This window comes from Bombus fervidus, chromosome 7, assembly GCF_041682495.2.
Source record: "Bombus fervidus isolate BK054 chromosome 7, iyBomFerv1, whole genome shotgun sequence".
NCBI classification, from domain to species: domain Eukaryota; kingdom Metazoa; phylum Arthropoda; class Insecta; order Hymenoptera; family Apidae; genus Bombus; species Bombus fervidus.
In genome coordinates, this window is record NC_091523.1 from 12,115,184 (window position 1) to 12,141,874 (window position 26,691).

At 44.9% G+C, this 26,691-nt stretch overlaps 1 protein-coding gene across 3 annotated transcripts in view; it reads right to left on the reverse strand.

The window, feature by feature from the left end:
* The window catches only part of LOC139989447 (irregular chiasm C-roughest protein), a 177,738-nt gene extending 152,449 nt beyond the window's left edge, over positions 1–25,289 (reverse strand). For 2 of the 3 annotated variants that reach the window (XM_072007889.1, XM_072007887.1), the window contains exon 1: positions 4,520–5,482. In XM_072007889.1, the coding sequence (XP_071863990.1) occupies positions 4,520–4,647 (128 nt within the window). In that variant the 5' untranslated portion in view covers positions 4,648–5,482. Of the gene's footprint in view, positions 1–4,519; positions 5,483–25,178 lie in introns of those variants that run through there. The other variant, XM_072007888.1, reaches the window with a different exon arrangement.
* Between the last annotated feature and the right edge of the window lie 1,402 nt (positions 25,290–26,691).

Here is a 26,691-nt window from a genome sequence, read left to right on the forward strand (position 1 = left end):
ATCCATCCTTCCGCTTTCCATCTTCTATTCGTTGCTGTTCGATTTTCTTTACTCTTCGCCGCGCTCGAAATATCCGGCAACCGGATCACGATACGGGACGCATACGAAACTCAATCGATGATATCGTGAACGCTGACACGGTAGTAAGGTGCAGATACTTCTTCGGTACGTTCTTGAGGACGTCGACGTTATGAATAGGAGGGAGATATATCGATAGAAGAGGAGCACGTCGAGATTCGACGAAGCTCGTCGAGAATGCGCATTACCCGTTAACGGATGTTCAGAATTGAAACAATTTGCGGAATGAAATTAAAGTTAGCAGGTAGAAAGATCGCGTTCGAGTTACAAACACAGTTTAACCTGTTTATCGCTGACCGGTTGAAAATTGTTTCACAAATTCGCTGGCCGAAAATAACAAACCGAAGGTTTTCGTGCGCTCGATCAGGCCGATGCAACTTCTCGTTCCTAATGCAACACCTCCCTTACTCGGCTCGATCGCGGTGGTGGTTTCCAACTTTCGGTAACTCCTGTTCGCAACGATGTTTCCATCGGTATCATTCAAATCCGCACATAATTCGCGCTAGTTCTCACCGCGTTAGATATTCCGACAACGTTTCATTCGGCCTAACCAATGAAATGTTTTGCAACTATGCAACACGTCTCTGTCTTTCTCTCTCCCTCGTTCCATATAGCTCGAATTCTGTACAGCGGAAATACGCAGCCGTCAGAAACGCAACGCGTTAAGGCGAATTTGAGCTGTGTTAATAACGCGCTAATACGCAGAGTTCCCTTCGATTTCGAAATTGCGTATTCACGGTATCGCCAATCCTCGATACTTCATTGTAGGATACCGTCATTCGCCCATCGAACACCGATAATGAGGTATCTACACAGTTGATGATTTTCACGATGACCAGGGTTTCGTGATAGAACGTTTCGTTTTAACTTTGCTCCTCGTAGCTTTCAATGCATTGTACGTTGGTGACAGAGTAACAGCCTGACCAGTAAGTAGTAGGAAGACGCTAGACCGTTTGTCTATACCATAAAAGAATTGCCAAGTTACCGACGTTACGTTAACTTTGCGACGACGTATGTTACTTTACGATTCCTTTCGTTTGGTTCCAGACGAAATGTAAACCCCGCTACCACTTCTACTACTTCCAGACGCATCGTGCTTCCTCTACCCTTCTTTTCGTAAGCTTTTACGGCGCAACGGAAGCCTTTGACTGCATCGCTGCCAAATGGAGGGATAATTTCGCGAAACCAGGTCAAACTTTCGACGCTCGAGTACGTCGGGCGCGTTTTCTTTTTCCTTGTTTTATCACGAGCAACTTCGTTTTTGTATCCCACCCACTTTGGCCCCACCCTTCCCTGTTTTTATTTCTTTCTCCTAAATGACTATATTTCCTAACTTAATTCGCCGAGAGACGCCCGCGAGAGGATTTGGCTCTGGACAAGAGAATTCCGAATATCCACGAGTCGAGGGAGATAAATGAATTATTTTCGATTCGAAATTGCTCCTGTTCGCGAGAGCAGGAGCTTTGGCACAGTGATTCGAGCATACTGCGTGTCATCGTCCCTTGCAATCGTATTCGGGGTAATCCGGGGCAGGGCGCGTTTTCGCGAAACGAGAGGGTCGTATCCAAGTTCAAATTTTCAACAGAGACGAGTCTTTGTTGCCCGTTAAAATGTCCCAGTAATATCCCATTCCCCTTGCGTATTACGTTCGTTTCTCTGTTCTGTATCGTTCTATCCCTGCGCGTATGTTTCTCTGAGTTTTTCCCCCATTTTCTATCTTTCTCTTTCTGTCTCTGTCTCTCTGTTATTTTTTATTTTTTCTACGACACAACTGTAAATAACTACGTGCTGCGGTGAAACCAATCCGTTGTATTGAAAATGAAAATATTTATGCTTTCGGAGAGATAAGCACGGGTATCGCGCTCATCAGCATTGACCGCCCTGTTGATTTTTACGCAACGTGACTTATTATTTTCAAATAAAAGCGAATAATAATTATCCTTACGGTTGCTATCCGACTCGGTACCGTACCGTCCTATTTTACTAAAGTTTTCAGAAAATATAATGGATGTTTCTCGAAGCGATAATGGGTGGATAATATACTTATCAATACGTATGATTCGTTATTGGCGCTCGTACGACGAGTTTATTTGCATTCATCCATCCTTCTCATCCATGTACGGATGATGCTAGTACAAGAGAACTTTGTTAATCAATCTCGTGTATACGCGGAGACTTTCTTTGGGTCGGGAATAGTGAATCGACAAAAAGGAGATGATATAACGACCTCGTGTACATAGGAGAACACAGGATGGGAACCCGGTGGCTCGGTGCAGCCTGAAAATCTATTTCCTATTTATTTGCCTCTTTTTTATCATCGAAACGCCGGAACAATACGCGGCTTCAAAAAAGGGAAAAAGCGAAAGTTAATACGGCGATACGTCGATAAAACTGGCGGTAACGAAAATTGGATTATCTCCTTTCGTTTCGTTCGTTCGGTTGATTTCACGCAGAAATTCAGCTACGCGGGAAAAACGTCGATGTTTTGAAAAACTCCTTTTTCTAATAATCGAAACTATGGGATTGCGAGACGCGTGCGCTGCAGACAGCTTGGTCCGTGTTTCGCCATCGTGCGAAACAACTACGCATACGAATACTGCGTGTAAGTACGCGAATTTGAAGGGAACAAAAAAGAAAAGGACTCGAGGAGAGACAGAGTCGGAAAAAGAGGATGAAATAACCCAGGGGTCGTGTAACGAAGGAGTTAAAACCACGGTTACATCTTCTCTGACGTCATTTCGTGTCGCGTCACCGAAAATGTAGCCGCGGTGAGCCAATTAAAATACACGGTCGGATTACGAGATGCCGGGTCATGAGGGTTTCAAGCATTAGGCAAATGCGATACGCAGAGGACGCATTGACATTCGTGGCCCCAGAGCAAAAAGGGTACACTGACTCGGCGGTGAACAGCCGAGAACAACCGCAGCTTTCGTGTTGCCTTTGTTCTGAAATTATTCAAGGCTCCCGCCGCTTTTTCACCGCACGTGGTCAGACCTAATCCTGTATCTTTAAGGTGAGATTACACGATGCCCTCGTTCGAGCCGTCGTTTAATATCGTGTTCGGAGAACGAATGAAATTAAAATTTGACCAACTCCCGGTAGCTTTGACGCGGACGAAACACATCGCGCGCGCCACGTATCTTCTCCTATCTCTGTACGTGCATGCTGCCGTGAAACTGCTTTAGTAATCCGGTGACTCAGGATTTTCTACGGAGCTGAAACGACCGACGTGAGTTCGTTATTGAAGCAATAAAATGCTCCGGATACGAGCTTTCTCGTTGATTCCTTTTCAAAAACGATTCCAAAGGAGCTTATCAGGGATTTTTGACGTATCTACGTGCAGCGCTTATTAAAGACTCCAGGAGCACGGTCTGACATATCTCGTATATATATGTATATATATATCTGTCAATTGAAATTTGTCATTCCATGGAATTTCGATTCGCCGTTCCATAGGGCAAATTGAAAATATTTGACGACAACACGGCGAAGTGATTGTTTCCTTGAGAGACTACGCGTCTTTTCGTACATCGAAGTGGTGGGAGGATGAGCACGTAGAAAATTGGCGAGATCGTTTTCGACAAATCCTTCTCCTCGTTAATTATACGCCAAGCATTAACGCAACCATTAATCAACGGAGCGAAAATCTAAAGCACGTCTTGCCCGTGGCGTATCTAACGGGCTACGCGTTTTCATATCGACCGCGTAAATTTCTTCGCAGGCTAATGGCATTAAATTCCCTTGCGCGCCATTTAATTCCCGCGCCCTGTATGCAGCGCCAGCCTATTCCACACAGAAATCGATACCATAACGACGCGTGCCTTACATTTATCTCCCTGTCGCAGTCTCGCTATCCATTGTCCTGGAATCACCGAAAACGCAATCTCTACGCTCGGTTCCATATACCTTAGTCCAAGTCACGTATCGCGACAATCGTTGAATATCGATCCTGCGTGAATATTTTAACACGCGCGGCACGGACGTGCGTTGTACCAGCCGCCGGAAATCGTTGTTGTGAAAGACCTCTCGCGCGTTTTTCGTGTATTTCTCGTTTTTATATACCATCGGCGAATGAACGCGGTAACCGGATCGGGTAATATCTTTTTATATGTTTTTATATTCCTCGATCGTCTGAAAGAGTACGAATGACGTGAGATTTTCTTAAGTACCGTTCTGCTATCACGTGTATGTCAGCACGCGGTGGAACGATGTGCCGTATGTTGCCTACGACCACACATGCGCTCCAAAATATCCACGAGAACGAGTATCGGAGAATTATCAATGAAGTTACTTGTCCGGAAAGGAATTTCTGTTCAAAATACCGCACCAGTATATATAGGAACACTGGCGTGATGCCGCAATAACAGTCTTAACCCTCGAAACCAACGAGAACGCCGATAACCATTCTCATTGACCGATTAAAGAAGAATGTTGCACATACCTGCCGGTCGTGTGTTGTCTCGATCTATTTCTTGCAAGATCCGTGTTATCCCTGGTCGTAGTGCGTCGCGTCAGCACCGCGTTGAAAATAGAGAAATCCATGGTGTACGCCGCGAGGAATCCGACCATTGTTCACTGGAAATCAACGTTTAACGCACTATATCAACATTGCATAACGTGACACGATCGGCGTTTGAACCGGCACCGACTTAACCAGATCATCAGAGAATGTAATCTCACGACAGACAGACACGATACAGCCACGTCCGAAATCAACTCCTTCGCTAGCACACCTCCCGACACCCCGGATATGCTCTATCCCTCACGGGAACTGTCACACGTGTTACAGAGTTACCACGGTTCACTATATGGTTGTACGCAAATCACTATCCGACGTCGCGGACACACTGTTCGCTTCTCACTTCAGTGCCACTCGTCCGCGACGTAGTCCCGATCCGTTCACACAAATCTCGAGAATCGGAACTTCTTCACTGTGTCGTGTGTGTAAATCACTGCAATGACATCGTCCCAGGAGCGGGTCTAACGCCACTCTATCTCATCGGCGAGGACGATGCACGAGGCTCATACTGTCAGGAGGAAGCGATCGAGACGGTGTCGAGCAGCCCCGACGATCTTCTTCCGCCACCACCGTGCAGCATCACGGCATTCGCGTCGCGGAACTTTCGCACACTCGCGTGTCTTCCGTAGATCGTACCGATGGGGGTCACACGAAATCGCACTCGACGTCGACTACGCGTTTCTACTGACGGACGGAGGCAAAGATCCAAAGACTGGCGCACAACACGAAAAATGAGAACACGGTAAATAATGCGTCTGATCGGCGAACAAGTTTTTCTAGCGTGGTTTCGTGCTCCCTCGAATACGATTGTTTGTTCGGAGCTACGACGTCAACGGCGAACGGGAACGAGCTCAACATAAGTAACCCGTCATCCGACTCGCGCGAGAGTTGGTAGGAAACTACTTGCGAGTTCTTCGTCGAGCGTACTTGCATCCCCACCACTGGTCGCGCAACTGCACCCCACCACTGGCCTCGCGTAGGGCACACGCGCCCCTTACCCCCTCCTTCTAATAGGCACGCACCGAGCTACCCGGAGCGTGACACACGCTCACGCTTCTGGTGGGGGCAATGGTCGCGTGGCGGGCTGCTCTCGCGTGGGGGTAGAGAGGGCAAGGGGTACAATCCGTACGAAAAGGGAGCGACACGCGGTACGAGAGAGATACGTAGACACGGCGCGTTCGCGCAGACGCACTGCTCTCCTGCGGGAATGTATCCCCGTGAAATGTACGGTAAGTACGTACGGGATAACGAAGACCGTGGGGTGCAGAGACCTCTACTACGGTCTACGCCACTGATGACGTACAGACACCATTGTACCGTATACAGCGTATACCATGATTCATACTCTCGAAATGTAAAGGTTAAAAAAGAGCCAGCTGATCCGCTCGTGGGATTTTTAAATGAACCGCCACGACTACCGATGCAGATATCGGAAGCCGAGGTGTCCCGTTCGAACTACGTTGGCGCCTCGTGGCGTACTGTTCGAGCGTTGGACAAGACGGTGGACAAGAGAATTCCTAGCGTCTGCTGGGTGGACGTAGTGGAATGTCAAACAGGCTGGGTAGAAGTTTGCTCGTATAATAGCGCAGCCTTGAGCGCGATATGTCTTTAGAGCTTAGGTTTCGCTCTGTCGAAGGGTAAACGTTTGCCATCGACAAATATTTGTCAACGTTCGCGGCAAGGATACTTGGCCGATTCCTTCGGACTGAAACGTGTCTGACTCGCACGGAGGCTCGTCATTAAATTTCGAATACATTCGGTATCGTTTGGCCGTGCGCTTGTAACGGCAGGATCGGCGCGCGTGCGCCGTTCGATCCTGCGGCATGCGTCCTCCGGAAGAAATGTAGGTAAACGCGTATAGGTAGGAGAATGACAGGGATGTCGACGTCGACGGTGACGATGACGGGGATCGTGCCAGTGGGAAGCTCTTCAGCGACAGCGACGACGATGATAACGAGAGTTACGCCGGTGTTACGCGCTGTCTAGAGGGAATATCATCTCGTAACCGGCAACTCCGCGCCGTTGAATATTTTACATTCATACGCGATGGTAAGGACAGACAACGCCAGACGGCCAATGCTTCGATTCGTACTGAATAGCTCGAAATCACCGTTCGTGAACAAATACAGATGTTATCCGTTTTACGGTTTTCTTTTTGCAATTCAAATTTCACTTTGCCAGGATATTTATAGATCAACGTCGGCTAATATAGAGCGAAGCGAAAGAAAGAATCGGAGTATTTTTACTTCGAAAAGGAACGCTGTTCGCCTGGGAAGACCGGAAAACTTTATGTTAAGAATTTAGAAGAAACCAACGATCCTGTTTAATTTAGTTCGAGTAGTAGCCAGACTTCAACAGAGGACCATGAGACGATAGAGAGAACCGTAAAATGACATTTCGTTTGACGTAACCGACGGTGATAACGAGAAGTGGGTAGCGCTAGGTTACGTGTTTCCTCGAGAGGATATTAATCCGTAATGATGCACTCAGCTTGCCTGGATCTTCCAAGTTTGCGTACTGCGATGCAGACACAGAGATATCGGAGGCCAAGGAAGAGCGCGCGCCGCGTACTGCGACAGGGGATCTGAACTTGCAACTCTGGCGTTCGCGATAGCAACCAGTTTCATTGAAATTCACCCTCATGAATACTGTCAATACACTCGATCGGGACACTGCACCTTATCGATCCTGGTCTTCTCGATTAAAATGTTACCAGTCGTATCAATTGATTGAGGGATACTGACTCGATGTCTGTCGTGCGTCTGTCTTGTTAGACAGAATACCGATAATAGGATGCTTTCGAACGTAAAACAACAACATAATGATTAGAGGAAATCAAATCTGCGATAATCTTTGTACACGTATGTAGTTAGATAGTTTCTTTAATTAAACGCAGTTTCATATTTCCTGGCTTTTTCTCTTTTACCGCATAATTTCCCTTTTTAAATCTCGAGCAACGAAGTGATTTACTTCTTCTATTTTCGTAAGAGGCGAACAACGCTTGCGCAGTGGACTCCTGTGGGATCGTAAAAATGTATGGGATAAAGGAAGAGAGGATGAGAGAGAAAGAGAGAGAGAGAGAGAGAGAGAGTAAGGTTAAGTCTCGATCTCTTCTGGAACACCACTCTCTCTTTTTGCCCCTAACGGTGAGAACCGTCAGCTCTCGACGACGTGGAGTTCCTCCATCCTTTTCCTGGCTGGGAGGTTACCAGGCAAATCCTCGGACACGAGATTAAGCGGGACTGCGGCTTAATTGATTTTCTAATGTGCCGTATTAATGGATTGATCCGAGGCGACGACCTCGAAGTTTGCTATTGTCGCGCGTTCGACCAACGGGAATATCGACCCTTTACCCACCTACACGCCAGCCCTTAGAAATCATTCAGCCACCTAGCTATCGCTTTCAGCGACATAGAACCGATGAACCGCGCGAAACGACGAGTAATTATCCGAAAGTAACGACCACGTCACAAGAAACGACGTAACGCCACGAAAATTCTGTTACTTTAATACAGCAATTAATGTAATACGCAATCTCTTTTTAATCCCAGTCGATTTCTCGTAACAAGGAGAATTCTCCCTCGATTTTCTTCAACGGCGAGGAAATTTTTATTCGACCGGTATTTGTCAGGTGACAAACACGAGGAACATCGCATCGCGGCTGCACCATTTTCCGTCATAAATGCGAAGAACGCTTCCGCTTCCGCCTATAAAAAGTGACAACTGCTTGTTAGCCTAACAGCTTTCACCGAGAACTCTCGCTTTCTTCTACTGTTTATTCGTGGAAAAATACTACGAATTTCGTTCAACCTGGCTTGGTCTTAAATATTTCAGATACTTGAAGCTTCTTCGACTGAGTTTCTTCGACTTAATGGTAGCCGTTCGAACGTTTCGTACGATTTAAATTTTCAAACTGCTTATTGCTCACTCGTCACTCTTGTTTGTTCTCGATGTTTTCTTTGAGATCTGTTCCGATATCTCTTGTTGCTTGCCCTCCGTTCCATCCTTCCCCGTTCTATTCATCTCCGTACCGTGGAAATCGACAGGCAGAGCGTAAAAGTGGTCCCGAGCGACGCCATTAAAACCGATCGTGCCAGAAACATTTTGCGGGCCTCGGGAGTGCGCCCGTTCCGCTGTAATGCAACGTGTAACGTGACTCGATACATTAGAAGGTGCACTTTAGATCACGCAGAGATTTCATCACGGGAACGTTCGACGATCGTTGCCACGCCGTCCAAGCGTTTAAGATCGATTCGCGATATTGTACAAGGTAGATTCTCCATCTATGATCCAATGATTTAAAAAAATAACACCACGCGTCGTCTTCCTGTTTTGCTCCAGGCACTCCAGCATCACCAGGATATCTCCCGTCAGACAAGCATCATCATAGACGATTAATACAATCGATATAAACGTGACGACAGAACCGTTTAGTAGGGTTTGTAAATCGATGACTTGACATATTCACCTAACATCGATTTTATCGATAAGAGAATTTGTTACGTCATGCGAGATGGTCCGTGCGATGTCCCTCATGGTCTGGCCGCCAAGACCTACACTGACCCGCAATAAACCCAAAGAACCACCATAAACCGAATCTTTTTAGTTATCGTATTAAGATACTAACAATTTCTCTACGAGTTCCACGCTAAAGGAAGAATTAATAAAGAAACGAGAATCGCAAGTTCGTCCTGTTCACCCGTCACATTTCCTAACGAAGGAACGTCTTCATTCGTATCGCTGCATTTCTTCGCTCATCTTTTATTCAACTTCCTTAACAAGAATATTCGCGGTCTCATAAATTAATGGTTGCCCCTGTGTCACGACGGTGGATCGTTATTTGTAATGTTCATCCCCTGTATATCCGGTAGTTCCGGCGCAACTGCCGGTGAAATATCGCGACGCGCCTATTAAAACGGCGAATTTATACTGGAACAATATGTTACAGGAGAGCGTTAGTCGTAAGCCAGATTTAAAACTACTTATTCCATGAAGAATTTTTCTTTCCTGGCGCGACGTACACCGGAGTAAATTTCAAAAGTCGGACAAATTCCAGGTCACGCCTCGAAATCGCTCTATTCGAGGGGTAGACGGCAAGAACGAGAAACGTGGTCAACCACGGTGATTCTGGGACAAGGATTTTTGCAGCACGCGTCTTCATATAAACTTTGTCCATATTTGCCTAAGGACTTGGACAGCAAGAAACGAGTCGACGAACTAAAAAACGCTCGGACATATTGCCATTGTGGCAGAAGGCCAACTTGGAATTTCGTTCGCGACTTGGTCGCACGTGAATTCAATCGATGCACCCCGTGTCTTTTGGATAAATACGAAAGTATGTTTATGGATCGTCCGATGCCAAGTTATTGGCTTTTATCCGTGTCTAATCTTTGCCAATAGTTGGAGCGATTACGTAGGTGTGTTTCGGCGTCCTTCAGGACACCTAACGTACTGACCAACGTATTATCGAGATAAGAGGTACCAGGATTCCCGAGAGAATCGGAGTGTTTTCCGATAATATTATAAATTCGAGCCTCTGATAATTCGAGATCTGCTCTGCAACGGAGCCATCGTAATGTCACCGAACGAATGGGACCAAAGAACTCGATTACGGGCCACGTTCGATCGCAATATCAACCCCCGCACTGGATATTCAATCGAGCTTGGTCTCGGCTACAGAAAGCCTGCTGCTGCTGCTGCTCTTTTCTCCAAAATAATAAAATCAGAGGGCGAACGAAACTGACTTTTATCGATTCCTAACACGACGATCGTTCCCTTTTGAGTGTCATGGATTTTTTCGTTTCTTCCCTTTTTCTTTCCAGATCCTATGCGAAAGATCTATATCTGTCTCGAAATTCATCGTTATTTCGTGCCGAATATATATTTATTTTACGATACGTTTGATTTCTTATTCCCGATAAGAGGAGTTTTCGCATTTCCGAAGCTTTTCAGGTCGAAATGGGGATGATAGCCAATAACGCTAAGCTATAGAGGGGAGAAATATATATTTCCTTGTAGGGTTATAGGCTCTTAATCGAGCTATTTTGTCGTCACTCGGTAGCATGCACGCCATTTCCTAACTACATTTTCTCGTGTATCACGCTTCGCTGCGTATTCCGAGGCCGACATAAATTTGATCGTGCATTTCGACGTTGAATAATTCTCACAGATTTCCTCGGTGCCGTGTATTCGAAGAGACGATCATTCAGAAGCCAACTTGTGGTTGTCCTTAATGCACCTATAATAACCATTCCTCTCGCCTATCGTACTTTCTTTTCCTCCTTCTCTTCTTTTCGTATCGTTTCCGTTTTTCCTGTTTGACTTTGGACCATTCAGTTCGTCGAGTACGATGAATTATTAATCGGCGATTTTCGCAATTTTCTCTAGTCAATATTATTCTACCGTGCTCAAATATGTGTAATGATACCGTACGCGGACCGTACGTGTATCTCCATTCGAAATCTTTCGTTATCATCGTCTATTGATATAAGCTTTATTAATGCGCCGCATTTTCATGGAAGTTACACCGCTGCAAGTTAATTAACGGGCGAAGATGTGTTCTGGGAGGAATTAAACCGAATTTCCGCCTGGCGCTGAGGCTTCGCAGCTCGGTGGTAGTAATCCTTTACCGGCGTCGATAGCAAACATCGTGGCAGCGATCCTGTAAAAACAGATTCGGATCGTACTCACGCAACGTACGCAACGTACTCGCGTTACGAGCCAAGAGCAGTTTTCATTTTATCAAAGAGAAACCATTATTTTCTTTCTCGCGGTGAGAAAGAAACGAGGAGGCGAAGGAATAGCGTATATAAAAAGTGGTAAAAAGCGTGTCAGGAAAACTTTGTTCGACGAATAAACGCGGTTTCGTTCAAGTCACCGAATCGTAACATCTTTTCGAGAAACAATAGAAGTTTTTTCTTCATCTTTACTCTCCGTTCTTTTTCTTTTCTTTTTTTCTTTTCATTTTTTACTTCTATTCTCGTCCGATCAAGAGCACGAACAATGGCCTAGCTTTTATTGAAAGTTATATTATCGACAGCCGGGAAAACGATTTCCGTAACGATATATCGCCAACGATTCATCCATTTCATTTTCACCGCGATCTCTTGCGGCAATGTTACGACTCAGCGTCGCTCGTTTCCACTTCTACAACCCTCTCCTCGACTGGAGAACTGTGTCGAGTTGCGTTGGATACGTTTCGAGCTTCTTCCTTCTGCCTACCGTTTCTGTCGGCCTCGAGACGCTTCGCGTTTCCCTTTGCCTTCGCCTCTTACCGCCGTCTTATCCATCCCTTTATTCGCCAACCATTCCCCGATGCGACGCGCTCGGTGGCGCGCTTTCAAAGAAATACCAATTTGTCGAATTATTGCGTTCAAAAGGGTCGCTCAGTTCTGTTCCCGACTTTTATGCGCGAGACAACCGTTCCGTTCGCCTCTTCTCCTAATCGTTTCCCATTTCCTCGCGCCAAAGACGCTCCGCGCGACACAGACGTTCCAGCTCAACTCCGGATAAGTCGAAATTAATATTACGACTCGAAAGTAGTTTCGATAAAGTTGAAAAGCCAATCGGCGCTCGCATCGAGTAGACGATAAAACCGCTTATTACTTTTGTCCGCGAGTTTTCTTTAACGACTTTGTGTAGTTTCTCGAGTGGCCGTTTCATCGGTTATAGATGCGGTGGTAATGTATTTGTCTCGGATTTTTAACTCCTCGACCCTTTCTTAAAACTCTGTAAACGATCCTTCACTTGACCCCTCCTTCTCCTCACGATTATGCATTATTCTTTTTTTTCGTCGTTTTTACAGCTTCGTATGTTCCGTTAACCTGTTGCCTCGCGAATTTTTTCGCGACCAAGCCTCTTGAATAATGTATGACGAGATAAAGACAGTAGTGAAAAAAATTACGTTTCCACCAGTCGTGCGGCTCGAATTATGGCAGATGGCAAGAGAATTCGTTGCTACGCGCTACGAGTGCCATTCGTATTTGTCACGTTGTGCGATAATCTACACTCACGGGTGCCACTACAGTGACTACTTCGTAATCTTTGTCCTGTTATTTATCCCATTATCCAGATAATCTTTCATATATCGTCGAGACCATTTACTGCATAACTACGCGAAACGTAGCGAACATAAACAAACGGTGGCATAACATTTATAGCGACAACTCTTAATTTACGAGTACTACCAACGATTCAACGATTCATTCCATTGTACAGAACCATTTTAACAATTGAACAATTTTGTTTTCTTAATTTAAATTTTCCTAAAATATTTATTTTCATATATACGTCTCGTTTCAATCTTTCCCAATAAATTTACAAATTTTGTAATTTAATCACCGATAGGTTCTCGTGTGGAAAAAACACACTAAAGATCATATCTTAAGTTGTAACGTTGTTTTTATTATATACAGCATAATTTTCATAGCAAATTATGACACTGCTATGATAATAAGTAGCCGGTTTTCAAAATTAATTTTTTCAAATTTTTGCCGATTTTTGACACGTATTACGATACAGTAAATCGATAATATGAATTTTCAGTGAACGTACGTGGATCAAGAGAAATCCTGTTTCACGAGCGAAATCATTTTACAACGAACATGATTTCTACGGTAACCGATTAAGAAGATACGCCTCAGGTATTTTCGGGGTAACCGTAGATTAATTATCAATCGACAGATCCAGCGAGATGCCCAATCGCAAACGTGCGATAGAATAACGAGAAAGCGATCGAAGCTACAGCAGCGATGCGCAACTCATCGGGACTAAATGTCAGATAATGCGGTCGTATTGGAACTGTTCTCCATTGTTCCGCGACCGGAAACTTCCTTTCTCGCTCCAACCAATTACGTCCACTTCAATTAAGCATCCGAAATCAGCACGGCCGAGAATCGTGGAACCGCGCGAATCACGCGAATACTCCATGTTAATGAGAGGGGAAAAATGGGCTGAGCATCATTTTTAATGGCTCTGCTTAATGCTGTTCTCCCTGTTCAAGAATATTGGAATCATTCGAATCGTTTTCGAGTGCCGATGATCGTATACAAATGTATCTGTTGAAAAATATTACGACTGTCGAAATGGGAATTTTTTGCTGTTTATTTCGGATCAGTTTCAAGTATCGAATTTCAAATACTTATTGTAAGTTTCACAATGAGTGGGAGGAAGAAGAACGACTGAAAGTACATATTTGAAGTTAGGATAGGAAAGATGAGTGCGTGGCTATTCGAGGCTTTGGATGGACATGACTGAAATGTATTGTGAGAATGTAGCTTGCTCGAAATAAGCGAAAGAAAATGTAATACAAGGAGAAAAATGTGCGCGTGAATTTATTAAAGATGCGTACTTCATATAATTTACCAACAGTAGTAGTCGAGATTTGTCAACTTACATTGTCCCATTCGTGACTGGAAAGTTAACTAATGGAAGCTATGTAGGTCTGATTGGTTTATAACATAATACAGCCATGTTCCGTGGCAAAATCTTAAAAATAAAGTATACGCATTTTTGTTATTAGGTGAAACGGTTACACTTACGAATCGAATGCTTGTTTCTACTTCCATCTGTAAATTCAGATGACCAAGCACAACTTTTCAGACCTGTATACATAATATTTTTTTATTTTGAAATTGTTTTAACTCTTCCTGGATTAACCTTTCTCACTCTGCTGGAAATAATCCAACGAAATCTCCTTTACAATTAATAATTGTTTCCTCGAAACAAAGAAGATATTTCATCCGATCTAGAAACGAATCTCTCTGCACAAGTAACCATTTGTTTGCTCCACCAATCAAGCCAGCCTAGCCGTGCACGATTTCTTTAATCCCTGATCCTAATATCAGCGGGGAACACGTTCCTCTGTATCTTAATTGAAGGCAGCACGTGACGCCAATGAATCGCAGGTGAAACGGTTCGAACAAACTGACTTGGAAGTGGGGCGGCAGAACGAAAGGAAGCCGGTGTCGATAGTCGACCGTGACTACTTGTTAAAACGAGTCTGACCATGGCTGGTGCATTCCCCTTCCAACGACTCTCAAACTTGCCAAATTTCCAAGCGATCCAAACTATTTCGCTGCACGACAATCACACGTGTCTTCGTCGATCTGACTAATTTTAGTTTCCATACTCGGGAAAGAACATCGAAGATCGCATATAGTCAAGGACATGAAATACTCCGACTGTTTGATACGTAACGCGTCTTGACTCTAAAGAGTCTCTTCTCGAGAAATATTCTTCTAAATCTAAATCATTACCGAGTCTATATACACTTTCGTCGGCCGCTGCCATTCGTTACGTAGCAAGACACAGCGTAGCCGTTTGTCTTCTTAAGCCTTCAGAAATTTTCCGAGACCAGATGGCTCGTTTGACGCCATTTCGGTTTCTGGTGACACGTAGTGGCGCTAATCGCGGAATAAGCGACGAGGACGAAAGTTTGACGGCTGAACAACGCGAAAAAGATGAAGGGAGGAAAGAGAAAACGATCGGCCAACTGCATCGAAGGGAGAATTGGCCTTATCGTTAAGGGCTGCGATAGGGTAGTTGGCAAAGGCAAAGGAAAGCATTAGGTTTGTTCTGGTCGAGGCAGTTGGTCGGAAGGGTTTGGAACAAGCCTCGGGGAGTGGATTTGATAAATGCCATGACATCACGAGAGCAATTATCCCTGCCACACTCTATTTGCAGTTCCCTTGCTCTTTTACCACCCCTCGCGACGGGCCTCGCCCCCTTTTCTATCAACGCCCGTCGCGAATCAAACATTTTCTTTCTACGTTCGTCGTCGGCAACTTCTCGGTACTGTACATTATTTCGGAACAGTGTTGGCGAATAAATTACCAATTCAAGAAAGAGTTTACAGATCTTCAAGTCGTTAGTAGGTAGCCTAGTGGAAAGTGTACCTAGTAGAGACAAGGGGAGGATCGAATCGAAAGTCGGGCAAGTCAAAGGAAGCAAAAAATAATAGTTCTGGGGAATCTGTGTGCACGTGGCACGACAGAGGTACGATAACAAATTAAACCACGATTTTTGAAAGGAACAACGGACACTTTGATCGGTCAGCGTCGCGCGGTTTCCGCGTTAATGAATTCTTTTAGTGGGACACGCCAGTGACCCTCTTTTCCTTCTCGTCTCGCTTGCTTCTCCTCTCCCTGTCTCGATGTTCGCCTATTAATAAGCGCCCGTGGACACTGATATTGCTGGATTCTCCTTTGTGATAACTCCACGAAACAGGAGAGAAAAAAAAGAGAGAAAGCAGGGAGAAGGGTAAAAGGAAAAAAAGAGGTGAAAAAAGAAACGGGAAGGGAAAAATGATTACGCGGGATCAAAGCCACGGGTATGAAGGCTGCAATTTGATACCGTAATGCCAGAAATTCGAGGCAGGTATATCGAGAGAAGCGTGGCTCTTTTGTCGAGGATCACTGTTATTCCCGAACCAGAAGATCCAGGGATGCGGACGAGAGCGTGGTTTCCCCTGAAATTCGCGCCACCCTCGTCCTTGCGTGCATGCCGGTGGTCGCGTGATCCGTGCCCGTTATCGAAATTCCAAAGAACTCTTTTGACGCGTAGCGGGATCAAGTCACGAGGAACGAACTGTGTGCGCCCGTAAGTACGCGTCGTCGCTGATTTTCTATGCGTGCACGCGCGACACATTACGCCGCGTCGCTCGATCGAAGTACACGACCGTTAACCCTCGAGCGAGATGATACGGTGCGTTTCTGCGAAAACTAATTTACTTAAAATATCTCACGTTAAATCGTTATCTGCTGGCCATTAAATTAAACAGGAGGACACAAAAAGGGGAGACGCGGCAAAAGCGACGGAAACGACGAAACGATGCTGAATCGGAGATTAGGACGGTTAGGATAAGCTGCGTGAGGTGTGTTAAAACATAACCGGCAGACGTTAAAGAGTCCTCGTCTCGTAGGCAACAAAATAAAGTTTGCTCCTCGTTGTACATACTGAACGTTGTTTGTTCCGAAGGAATTTCGTCGACAATTCAAGAGAGAGAGAGAGAGAAAGAGAGAAAGAGAGAGTTTAATTGGCTAAAGCAGTTGTCTAACAAGCAGAAGATACGGGTTTGAGTTCGAAGCGTAGCAGTTTCATCGGTGTCACTCAAGTTTAATAACAACTTGTTCGATGAAAGTGAACGTAATGGTCGGCGTATGATTCGTTCACGAGACGCAGCGCGTATGCATTAACTATGAGGGGACTAGTTACGAGATTTTAATGGAATTATTCAAAAGGATAATCAAAGTTATCGAAAGTTCCGAAGTAATTAGCAACGCAAGTTCCACGGGGTACGTCTATCGAGTGTTAAGTAGTTTGAATTAGTAGACAGTCCGATTACACGGCTCGTTCCCTTCGTCGAGGTTAAACGGCAGCCGCCCTCAGTATTTTCATCCTCTCTCACTCTCTCACTCTCTCTTTCTCTCTCGATCTTAACTCTTCGCAAAGGTATTTCTTATCAAGCATGCTACTCGTCTACCTTTGTTACTTTCATTACGTGCACGTTATTAAGCAAGACCATTTTGTTTCCCCCTATTCTCTCCTTTTTTTTTCCCTTCTCACTCGCCTCCTACGTGGATTTAACGATCGGGATCGTCGATAGCCAAGAAATACAAGTTCCCCGACCGATCGTGATTATCGAGATTTAAGTATCGTACATTCGACGAACGACTAGCCGGTATTCTCTTTTGCGCCTTCTGCTTCTTTCTTCGTTTTTCCTTCGCTCGTTGCACACGTGCACACGTTAACATCCACTACATGAGAACATCTAACGATTCTTCGGATCACGAGCGTACGAACCGAACCACGGCAAATTATCGTTCGATTCGAATCCATAAACACCACTCTTAAATGCTTTATCCTTCGTACCGTTGAACGTATAAAAAACTGTACACGCGAATCGCCTGCGATCGTAAATGTCCTCGTAAAAAGCGACATGTGTTGTGCCACCTTCATCCTCTCTCAATTTCCTAGCCGAACGAAAACCATTCGCCGACCTATTTTTCCTTTCTCCAACCATCTTCTGGATCGGGACGTTCGAAAATCGAACGAGGAAGGTTACGTGCGGGCGTACGTACCAACCTCGATGGTCAGGTCGTTTTGTTATCCTTGCTTTCAGGACCACGAATTAACGGCGGATCCGATTATACGAGTCATTTACGGTCCGTTTCGCCATCGACGATGGCGCGGCAACGAAGCGGTTCCGCCACGACCCATTTCCACTCGTTCGAAATAGAAGGCAGAGGCCGCCTTTCGAATATTATCATTCGAATATAGCCCGGGACTCCATTATCTGGCGCGGCGCAACTACTCGAAACTCGGCGCGCCATTAAACTATGGGGTCAATTTGTCCGGAACGCGTACAGACCCGGAATTACGTCCCTCTATCCCCGGCGGAAAAGAGACAGGCAGAGGCCAACGGCGGCGGCGGACTTCATGCACGAGATTACACTTGTTCCCTCCGCATTAATCTGATGCTAGATCGATAAACGTGGGCGGCACGCTGTTTCGCGATCGGTACCACGTCCGCGAAGGAACGTACACTCGGAGAATGGACGTATGACGAGACACCGAAACGTGAAATCTCATCGATTTACTCTCCGCAGGATACCTTTTAACGATTCAAATCGAGGCCTCGAATATCTTGCTCGTACGTTATTATCGGTAGAACAATAAATAAATAACACAAGTTTATTCCTATCAGATATTTTTCAGTATAAATAAATTTCAGTTAGGAATATCTGGGTTAAGCATACGTTTTTCATGGTACAGAAACAGATGGGTAAGAAAGAACACTATTTGGTCTAAGAGATATTTCAGCTAAAGTCATTAATCTTGTAATTCACCGAATTTTAATAGAAATATCTAAGCTATTTGGAAAGAGGGTAAATAGCTTATTATTCGTAGCGCGATAAAAATAATACATTCATTGCAAGCTCGAGGACCATAGTTTTTTACCAGAACATAACATGTATTTACTAATTGTAATTATCATAATTTAATAGTACGTATGTATTACTTTATTTCTGAAAGTTATTTTGTCGTTTATTTTATTAGTTCTTATATAACATCTTGTCATTCACTCGAATAACCTTAACCTTTCTGACGGTATTTCTTGCTAAATCTAACTAGCATCATAATTGTTCACTAACAAGGATCAATGGTGTCTCATACGATGAGTTGGATCACTCTGCAAGATCGAATGTTAAGATGTTCGAGCTTACTTGGCTTAAACAACTCTGCTATAGTGTAAGTACAAGGGAACGTTATCACTGAAACGTCACTTTCGACTAGAAAATTCAAAATGAAGTTCTACTTTATGCTCGTACCTTTAGATACACGTTAATGGAATTTAATTACTCGTCATCGTGACAGGCGAACGACCCATAATATCAATTTTGCGTTTCATATAGCGAGGCGCATGACTCTGCCCAAAGCTGAAAATACGGATTTTAATTATGCAACCCATTCTCGTACAAGTTGATTTCGCTCGACTTTCCCGCCGTATCATGAATTTTATTCGAAAATGGCTTTCGGTTAGATGAAACGCATATATTTTAAAATACACGTATGTATCGTAACGGGGAAAAGGTATTCGAGTGAAGTCATACTCAAATATTTGAGAAACCACTTGCATTGCGATGATAGACATGGACACTCGACGATGAGATGGAAAATTTCGAGGGAAACACGTTTTCCGGGTCTGCTAACGTTAGCAACGAACGATAATTTTCGCGACGAGCGCGTTTATAGAATGCAAATCGCAAATACGTGGAGGAAACGAGCAAGTACGATTCGTCTCGGTGTTCTTTTTCTCGCCAGTCATCGTCGAACGAAAGAATCGGGGATTATTTATCGGTTACGTGACAGCAGCTCGGCGGCGAGGAAAATTTAGAAAACACGCTACGTGTCCGGTTTGCGTGTGTTAGTGGAGAAATCGCGATGCACGCGGAAAAAGTGCCACTAGCAGACTTTCCCAGCTTTTCGCCAAGTTAGATGTAATTCCATGATGCCTGTCTAACTTCTGACGGTTTTGTGGGCGCGGTGATTTTGCAATGTCGCCACGTTTTATTTCCCTACTCTTCCTTTCCTTTCTTTTTTTCAACTGTTAAATTGTCTACACGCGAGGAATGTAACCGCGATGACTGTTAATCGTCGAAATCGTCACGTTCAACGATACCGGAGAAGAGATTGGCTGACAAAGAAAAATGGAATAAAAGAAACCCTTTATTTCTCGTCATTTCCTCTCCCGAGTCTAAAAATAACGAATTCAAAGAAAATTCGGATTTACGTAGAATCTCGTCGAAGAATAAAATTAAAAAGCGGACGGATGAAACTTTGGATAACCGAAGATATTTTGAACAATCTTAAGCAACGGGGATGAGCGACTTTTAAACGCGTTTCAAAAGTAAAGCAAAACTAAAGCGTCAGGACACCAGGAAATAGTGAAAGGAGATTATTTGCATCGATGATCGATTCGATTAAAGTGGGATTCTACTCGGTCGAAGAACACTAATCAGTGGATTTCTCGGATCATAACTATGACCTCCGTCTAATTAGTAGAGGTGTGGAGATCGGGCGATTATTTTTCGTCGGGCGTTGAGAACGACGACGACGATAGAAGCGTCGAAGCGGGACAGTCGGGCGCAAGAAGCAAGGAATCGTATCAAGGCCTCGTTAAGGGCGAGCCTGGCGAAAACGTGGTTGGTAAAACGACGATCAATCACGATTTTCCTCGGTGCTCGTCAGTCGGCGCATACGTACACGTCCCAGTTCGGGGACGAATGGGGTCGTTGAACCGTTTCTTCGGGTCCGCGTCCAAAAATACACGGGGAATCAAGAAGGAACGACAGAGTCGTAACGAGAAACGTAACGCAGACGACAAGGGAACGAAGGAACGACGGCAACGATCGCGGTAAGAGGGCTGAGATGGGGGTGCGGGCCAGAGGGAAGGGAAATACGAAGAAGGGGAAAGCGAGCACAATGCTAACCGGAGAGACTGCGGTGACAAACAGTGGACTGCAGCCAGCAAAGAGGTGGCAGAGGGGCGCAAACGCGCGATGGGGTGAGGTAGGGGCCGGTCGAGCGGACCAGCGGTCCAGAGAAATGAGAGAAGGAGAGCCAAAGAGAGCCGAGAGGATGGATATATATCGCGACGCGACTCTTCACAGAGCAGAAATTACTCTCCTTTCGTGTATTCTTTCCACGCGGTTATTATGGCAGTCGAGCTATTCTTGAATAAAGAGAAAGATAGAGGAGATGTGGGGCGGATGGCTGAACAGCGGGCAGGAAGAGGGGAGTCAGTGATGAAAGAGGGAGGTTCGGGCGGGAAGTTTCAAACAAAAAGGAACAACGATCGAAAAGCGAACGGAAGCTTTCGCAGTCGACCGGGTTTCCTCTATTCGGATCGAATCGATTTGCCTCTTCTGGGATAACGTCGATGCTCTCCACAACTCTGTCTCGTCCGGGGATCTCCGCGAATCCTGGACTTTGCACGATACAAATTTTCCCGTTGATTTACGTCGCTTGTTACGCGTGCATACCTCAGTCGAAATGTGGATACGCGTTGTACGTGTGCGCTTGCATACATATGTATGTATACGTGTTTTCAAAAGACAAAATGCTACCACCAGAAGCTCCGTGATTTCTCGTGTCTTTTTTATAATATATGTATGGTTTTTCTTTTTTATTGATCCTATATTTTCCGCTGCTTTCTTGTTTGTCCCGGTAAATAACGGCGATGACCAACAGAATTTTCGCTATACCTCAGGCACCGTACTATCGATATCGAGTACCTTGAACGTAGTACCCGCGCGAGTAGATACGTCAATTACTCGACGAAACTCGTCCAGCGTGCTCTACTTTCGTAGCTTTTTCCCATTCCGTTTCTTTTTTGCAACACGTCGGGTTAGAACGAATATCCCCAAAGGTAAACTCTTTCATCGGCACGTAGTTTTCGAACTTGTGCATAGACGATTCGCTACTTGTTTCATACGAGGTGACAGTCGCCGGGGGGGATGGGAAAGGCGAAGAGGGTTGGCTCCGGCTAACTTTTGATTTCTTCTATTCCAGCCTCGTCGCATTTGGAACGGTTCTTTCGTTCACTTTCCGTTTTACCTGGCCCTCTGTCACCTCGCGAATTATTAAAATCCCCCGTAGCTTCGACCGCGGAGACGAGCCGCAACTTTTTCAATTCTAGCCGCTTCAAACTTCTCCAAACGAACCTAGACGGCATACAGTCGAGCCGCGAGTTTCTCGAAACGTACGAAAATAAAATTTCCACCGGGAATTTCACAAAAAGCGCGCGCTGAATTATCTCTCTCTCCCCTCCTGTTTTTTCGAAAGTTTCCACGAGATCCAAATAAACTCTGGTATTCATTAGTTTGCTAATCGCGTCGAAAAAGAAAACAACGCGTAACATGACGAAAAGGAAGCAAAGAAAGAAGGAAAACAATGAGACCGAAATAGAAACAAACAAGCAGCACTATCTCATACGATGAACCGGTTAGCCAGTAGACGATAGGACGGCTCCTACGCCCATGCGCTAAATCCATGATTTACTCCCGGTGAGCGAGTTCAAAGGGAAGAAGGGTCTCCTCGGAGCCAAGAGAAACTTTAGTCTCCACCTTGGAGACGTCTCGAGTGCATCTCGTCCCTCTTGCCTCTGAATTTAACATCGAAACTGCACCGATATGCCTGGCTACCTCGATGCCTGTTCCGCGACGAAAGTCGAACGCTCCACCTCGTTTCGCGTGTTCGACCTCATTGTCTTCTTAGCCTATGTCGATCGACATACAACGAAATACCGTGAAACCTTAAGCTAGTACCCGCATTGGGTCCCGTTGTCGCGATATTTGATCGCGATAAATTAAGCGGTTCCGCTAGGTTGGTTAAATCTAGGATCGGTTTGCCCTGGTGGAGCACGGGACGACAAACTTCTTAACTGCGCCACTGTAACTAACTTGTTGGTAGTCTCGTCTCCCGAACTTAACCGATGAATAACTGCAAAATAATCAGCTTGAATATTCATTGCTGGTTCCCCTGCGTCGCGCGCGTCTCCTGTCGCTCGATTATTTGTTTTCTTCTCATCCTCCTATCTCCCGTGACGAACGACGAATCCACCAGGCTCGCACGAGCATTCATTAAGACGCTAACCGAAGAATCTATCTCTCTAAGCTTGCTCGCCATTAATCGACAGGGGGGGCGGGGGGTATTATACCCTGGGGTCGCTGAGAAACACACTAGGGGACGTTTCTGTAATCCGAAAGAATACTAACGGCCGGTCCAGCCGGCCCGTTTACGCGCTAATATCGCGCGACGAATTTTATTTACGATTCACGAAACCGCCTAGCTTCGCGAAACAACCTTTGCGCTCCGCCCACGAGACCATGTAATAAATATCACTGGCTCAGGCCGTATGAACGATGAAAATTAATTAGGAGTTTAAATGGAAATTCAGAGCACTGAAACGACGCCCAACTCTGTCGTGATCCCTCCGTTTATATCCCCTCGCGATCGTCTAACAACACGAGACATTTCTCCTTCTCGTTTCTTCAAAGATTTATCGATCGCGGATCTCGAGGATAACCGCGCCGCGTCGCGTCGTCTGCCAAAGGTCATCGGCATTATCTCGCGACCGAGAAACATACATACGGTCATCGTCTTTCCTTTTTTTTTTTCTTTGCTGTAACTCGTCGCCGTAACGGTGTCCTAATTACGAATTTACCGAGGCAAGAGAGTTTAATTTGTAGAGTGAATTAAGCGGCATCTTTTCTCGCGCCTTAGAGAAGTTTTAGTTAAAGATCGTCAGGACCAACCTGGAGAGACATAATTCACCGAAAGTTCCGTCGTATTTTACCGAACCGGTTAACAAACGGTATGGGCTGGGCTAATTGCAAAAATCGTTCGAGAAGATTTATGTCGATGGTTTTAACGCTCCGAATTATCTCTGTTTTCCTCGTTTCAGCAATTTTATTAAACCGTGTAACATCTGCCGTTCATTTCACGCATGTAAAAAGAATATACGTGTGTGTGTATAACGCAGGTTTGATCAACGATGGACGAAGAACTCAACGAAGCGAGACGATGGTTTCGCGTCAGATCAACCGAAGGATGGTCTAGCTCGATGGGAAGATCTTGTTTAAACGTGTTCGGACTGTTTAAACGGGTAGCCATTGAGTTTCGCAGTGCAAATATTTTATACAAATAATCGCTATTTGAGATTCAGCTAACTGGCCACTCTTTAAATATAATCGACAGGTGTGAAATAACAATACACGTGCGATCTGTCAAACGCAGACTGGTGTCGTTTAATAGTAAAAAGTAGATTAAAAATGCTGGAATACAGGTTAATTACTTTTCAAAGCATCGAACGGAAACGTCCACTTCTGCCTTATAATTTCAGGAAAATATTTCTTTAATATCAGTCGTTCGTGAGTATTAAATAAAAACTATTTCCAGTCGGTATCGAACCCTCGAATATTCCTGATTCAACACGATCGAACTTTTGCTCGTGATGTTGCATTATCCTGACTCACCAAAGCGTCTCAATAACCATTCCGGCAGTTTTGATCTGATTCGGTACTTTACGAAGACACGTGTCCGTGCATGCATTAAACCTCGCTGGACGACGTTTTAAGCACTTGCAGTAAACTCGTCGCTTCGAGCACAGTACGTGCATATATCCTCGAAAAGTAATTTAGATCAGCCGAGGTAAGCTATGTCCTTCAAAAAAGCCACACGCGCGCTAACTTCCACCTAGTACCTATCACCCATACGTCACCAGCTTCTACCATTAATCATACTTTTTTTTTTATATCGTCGATCGATCAATTCTTCCACCGCACTCGCCAATATCAAACTAATAACCGAACTTACGCCAAGTATCCTAAACGTGTGTCGAGAAAAACGCGAGAGCGTAAAGACGATCGGAATTTCGCAAGCGCACGATCCGCATTATGTATTAGAATTTGTTCTTAAGGTAGATTCTTATGTGACGATCGCAGAAGATCGATATTTTTAATTGATAAAAAGAAGATATTTCAACTGCGGCAGGAAGCAGGGAAAATACTAAAAAAGATTTGATAAACAAATTTTTACTCGCGTCGGATCCTCTGACATCAAGTTTCGAACAAACTCCACGTTACAATATGCGTCTCTTTGTCTTTGTCCTGAATCCTCGCTCAGATGCCTCAGCGTGAGACACCTCGAACGAAGAGTAACGAGTCATTCGACGATTTAGATCGAATAAAAAAGCTGATGTCCGTCTCTCTGTCGATAACCGTGGCAGAAAACCTACCCAAATATTGTAGTTGAAAATCCTTCTGCGTGTCATCCGACTTCCACGGTTATTCTCATAATATCATATTCCAAATGTATCAAAGAAGTGAAAGAAAGAAGCAGTTCTCGCAATAGACTAGCGCCATGCGTATTTCCCAGCTCTCATTTCACAAGAGACAGGAGGCATTTACGTGTAAAATGTAAATAATACGAAAACTGGAATTCGGTTGGAGGATCTGCGGGCGGGCCGCAATTTGCGAATTCAGAAACTTGTCTCGCTTCAGGATGATGAGGAGCTTACCTGAAAGTGCAACGCTTCCATGACGAGGATTGGATCTCTGTTGGATTTCGTAGGAAATGCCGTAGCGGGTTTTCCGTGGAACGGTTCGTTTCCAACAACGCAGCGTGGTCCTCGTCTCTGTAACACAGAAACAGTCGTTGTCTACGCGCTCTCTGCAAGCTCGTTAGGAGGAGGGGACCGTGGAAGATATCTGGCTATTGGCGAAAGTAGCTGTTGGTCCGTAATGACGATAAAACGGCGGCAACGATGATAACTGGAGCAACTGGTAATCCTATTACGTAATCGAAAAGTTTTGCCTTCGTACGCGCGACCAGAAATAGCAACGCTCAGCCCTCCGGGCGTCGATTAATTGAAATTTTATAAGCATTTCTGTGTTTCGCGGCTCGCGCGAGTAAGCCAGCTACAATTAGAATCGAAAGTCCATTGAAGCGGTGGTAGCTGGTGAAAAAGGCGAGAAAAAAGAAACACGATGCAAAACGAAGCAGTGAAAAAGAAATGGGATGGTAGGGAGGAAGAGGGAGAGAGAGAAAAATGATTAAAAAAATAATAACAAAACGACGGAGGATAGAAAGCTGGAACACCGTTCATTTAGGAACGAGCTTCCGATCGTAACAACGCGACAACGTTCGCGACAATACGCAAAAGGGCGAAAGAGATGAATTAATTGCATTTCCGTGGCAGTCGCACGATTGCCACGGTAAAATCTGGCGATATTGCGCGTGGCATTGATCCACTAATAAACGAAACAATGTTACAACCGTGGTACATGCATGAAATGAGTTTTCGCGGTATAAAACGCGCGTCCTGATTGCCCGTGCAGTATGCGTATTGAAATAACTTCAAGCGTCGTGTAAATAGAGCTATTAACTTCGTTAGGGTCGCCGATGAAAAGGACGCCATGTATAATACACACACATATATATATATATAGAAGCCGTGGCAAAAGTAAAATACAAATAATTACGGAACGAAAGAAAAATAGTCACGCGAATTACGTTAATGGAAGAATTCAATTTTTCTTCTTCTCAGAATATTTTCCACCTCTTCTTTCAGTCTGACTTCGGTCCCTGTTCCGGCCTTTCATACTACCAAACAAGTATAAATATTGAACCCGTACCGTTGCCTTTCTTCCTTAATTAGCCATCGCGGTATCGATCTTATTCGCCCTCGGGGACATGGGTATTTTACGACTGCTCGAATCCGAGTCCGGTAACTAGACCGTTTCGAACGCTCGCAAACAAGGTATCGTGGTTCGTGATTTCCAAACTACCCCCTCGATTCTCTCTCTTGGTAAACGTCTCGGCCTATCGGGCGTCCTTCGTAGTCGCGCACCGGCTCGATCTAGTTTGCGATACTAAAGCAGAGTAAAGAGTAATATTCCTGCTAGAAACTACGCTAGAAAACATAAATCAGCGAGCGTTTGCCGTATTTTATCAGCGTAGAAACAGTAAAATGTCACTCGTTGAACTCCATGACTGGTTTACGTTTACGTTTAATCGTAAAGAGAAGGGTC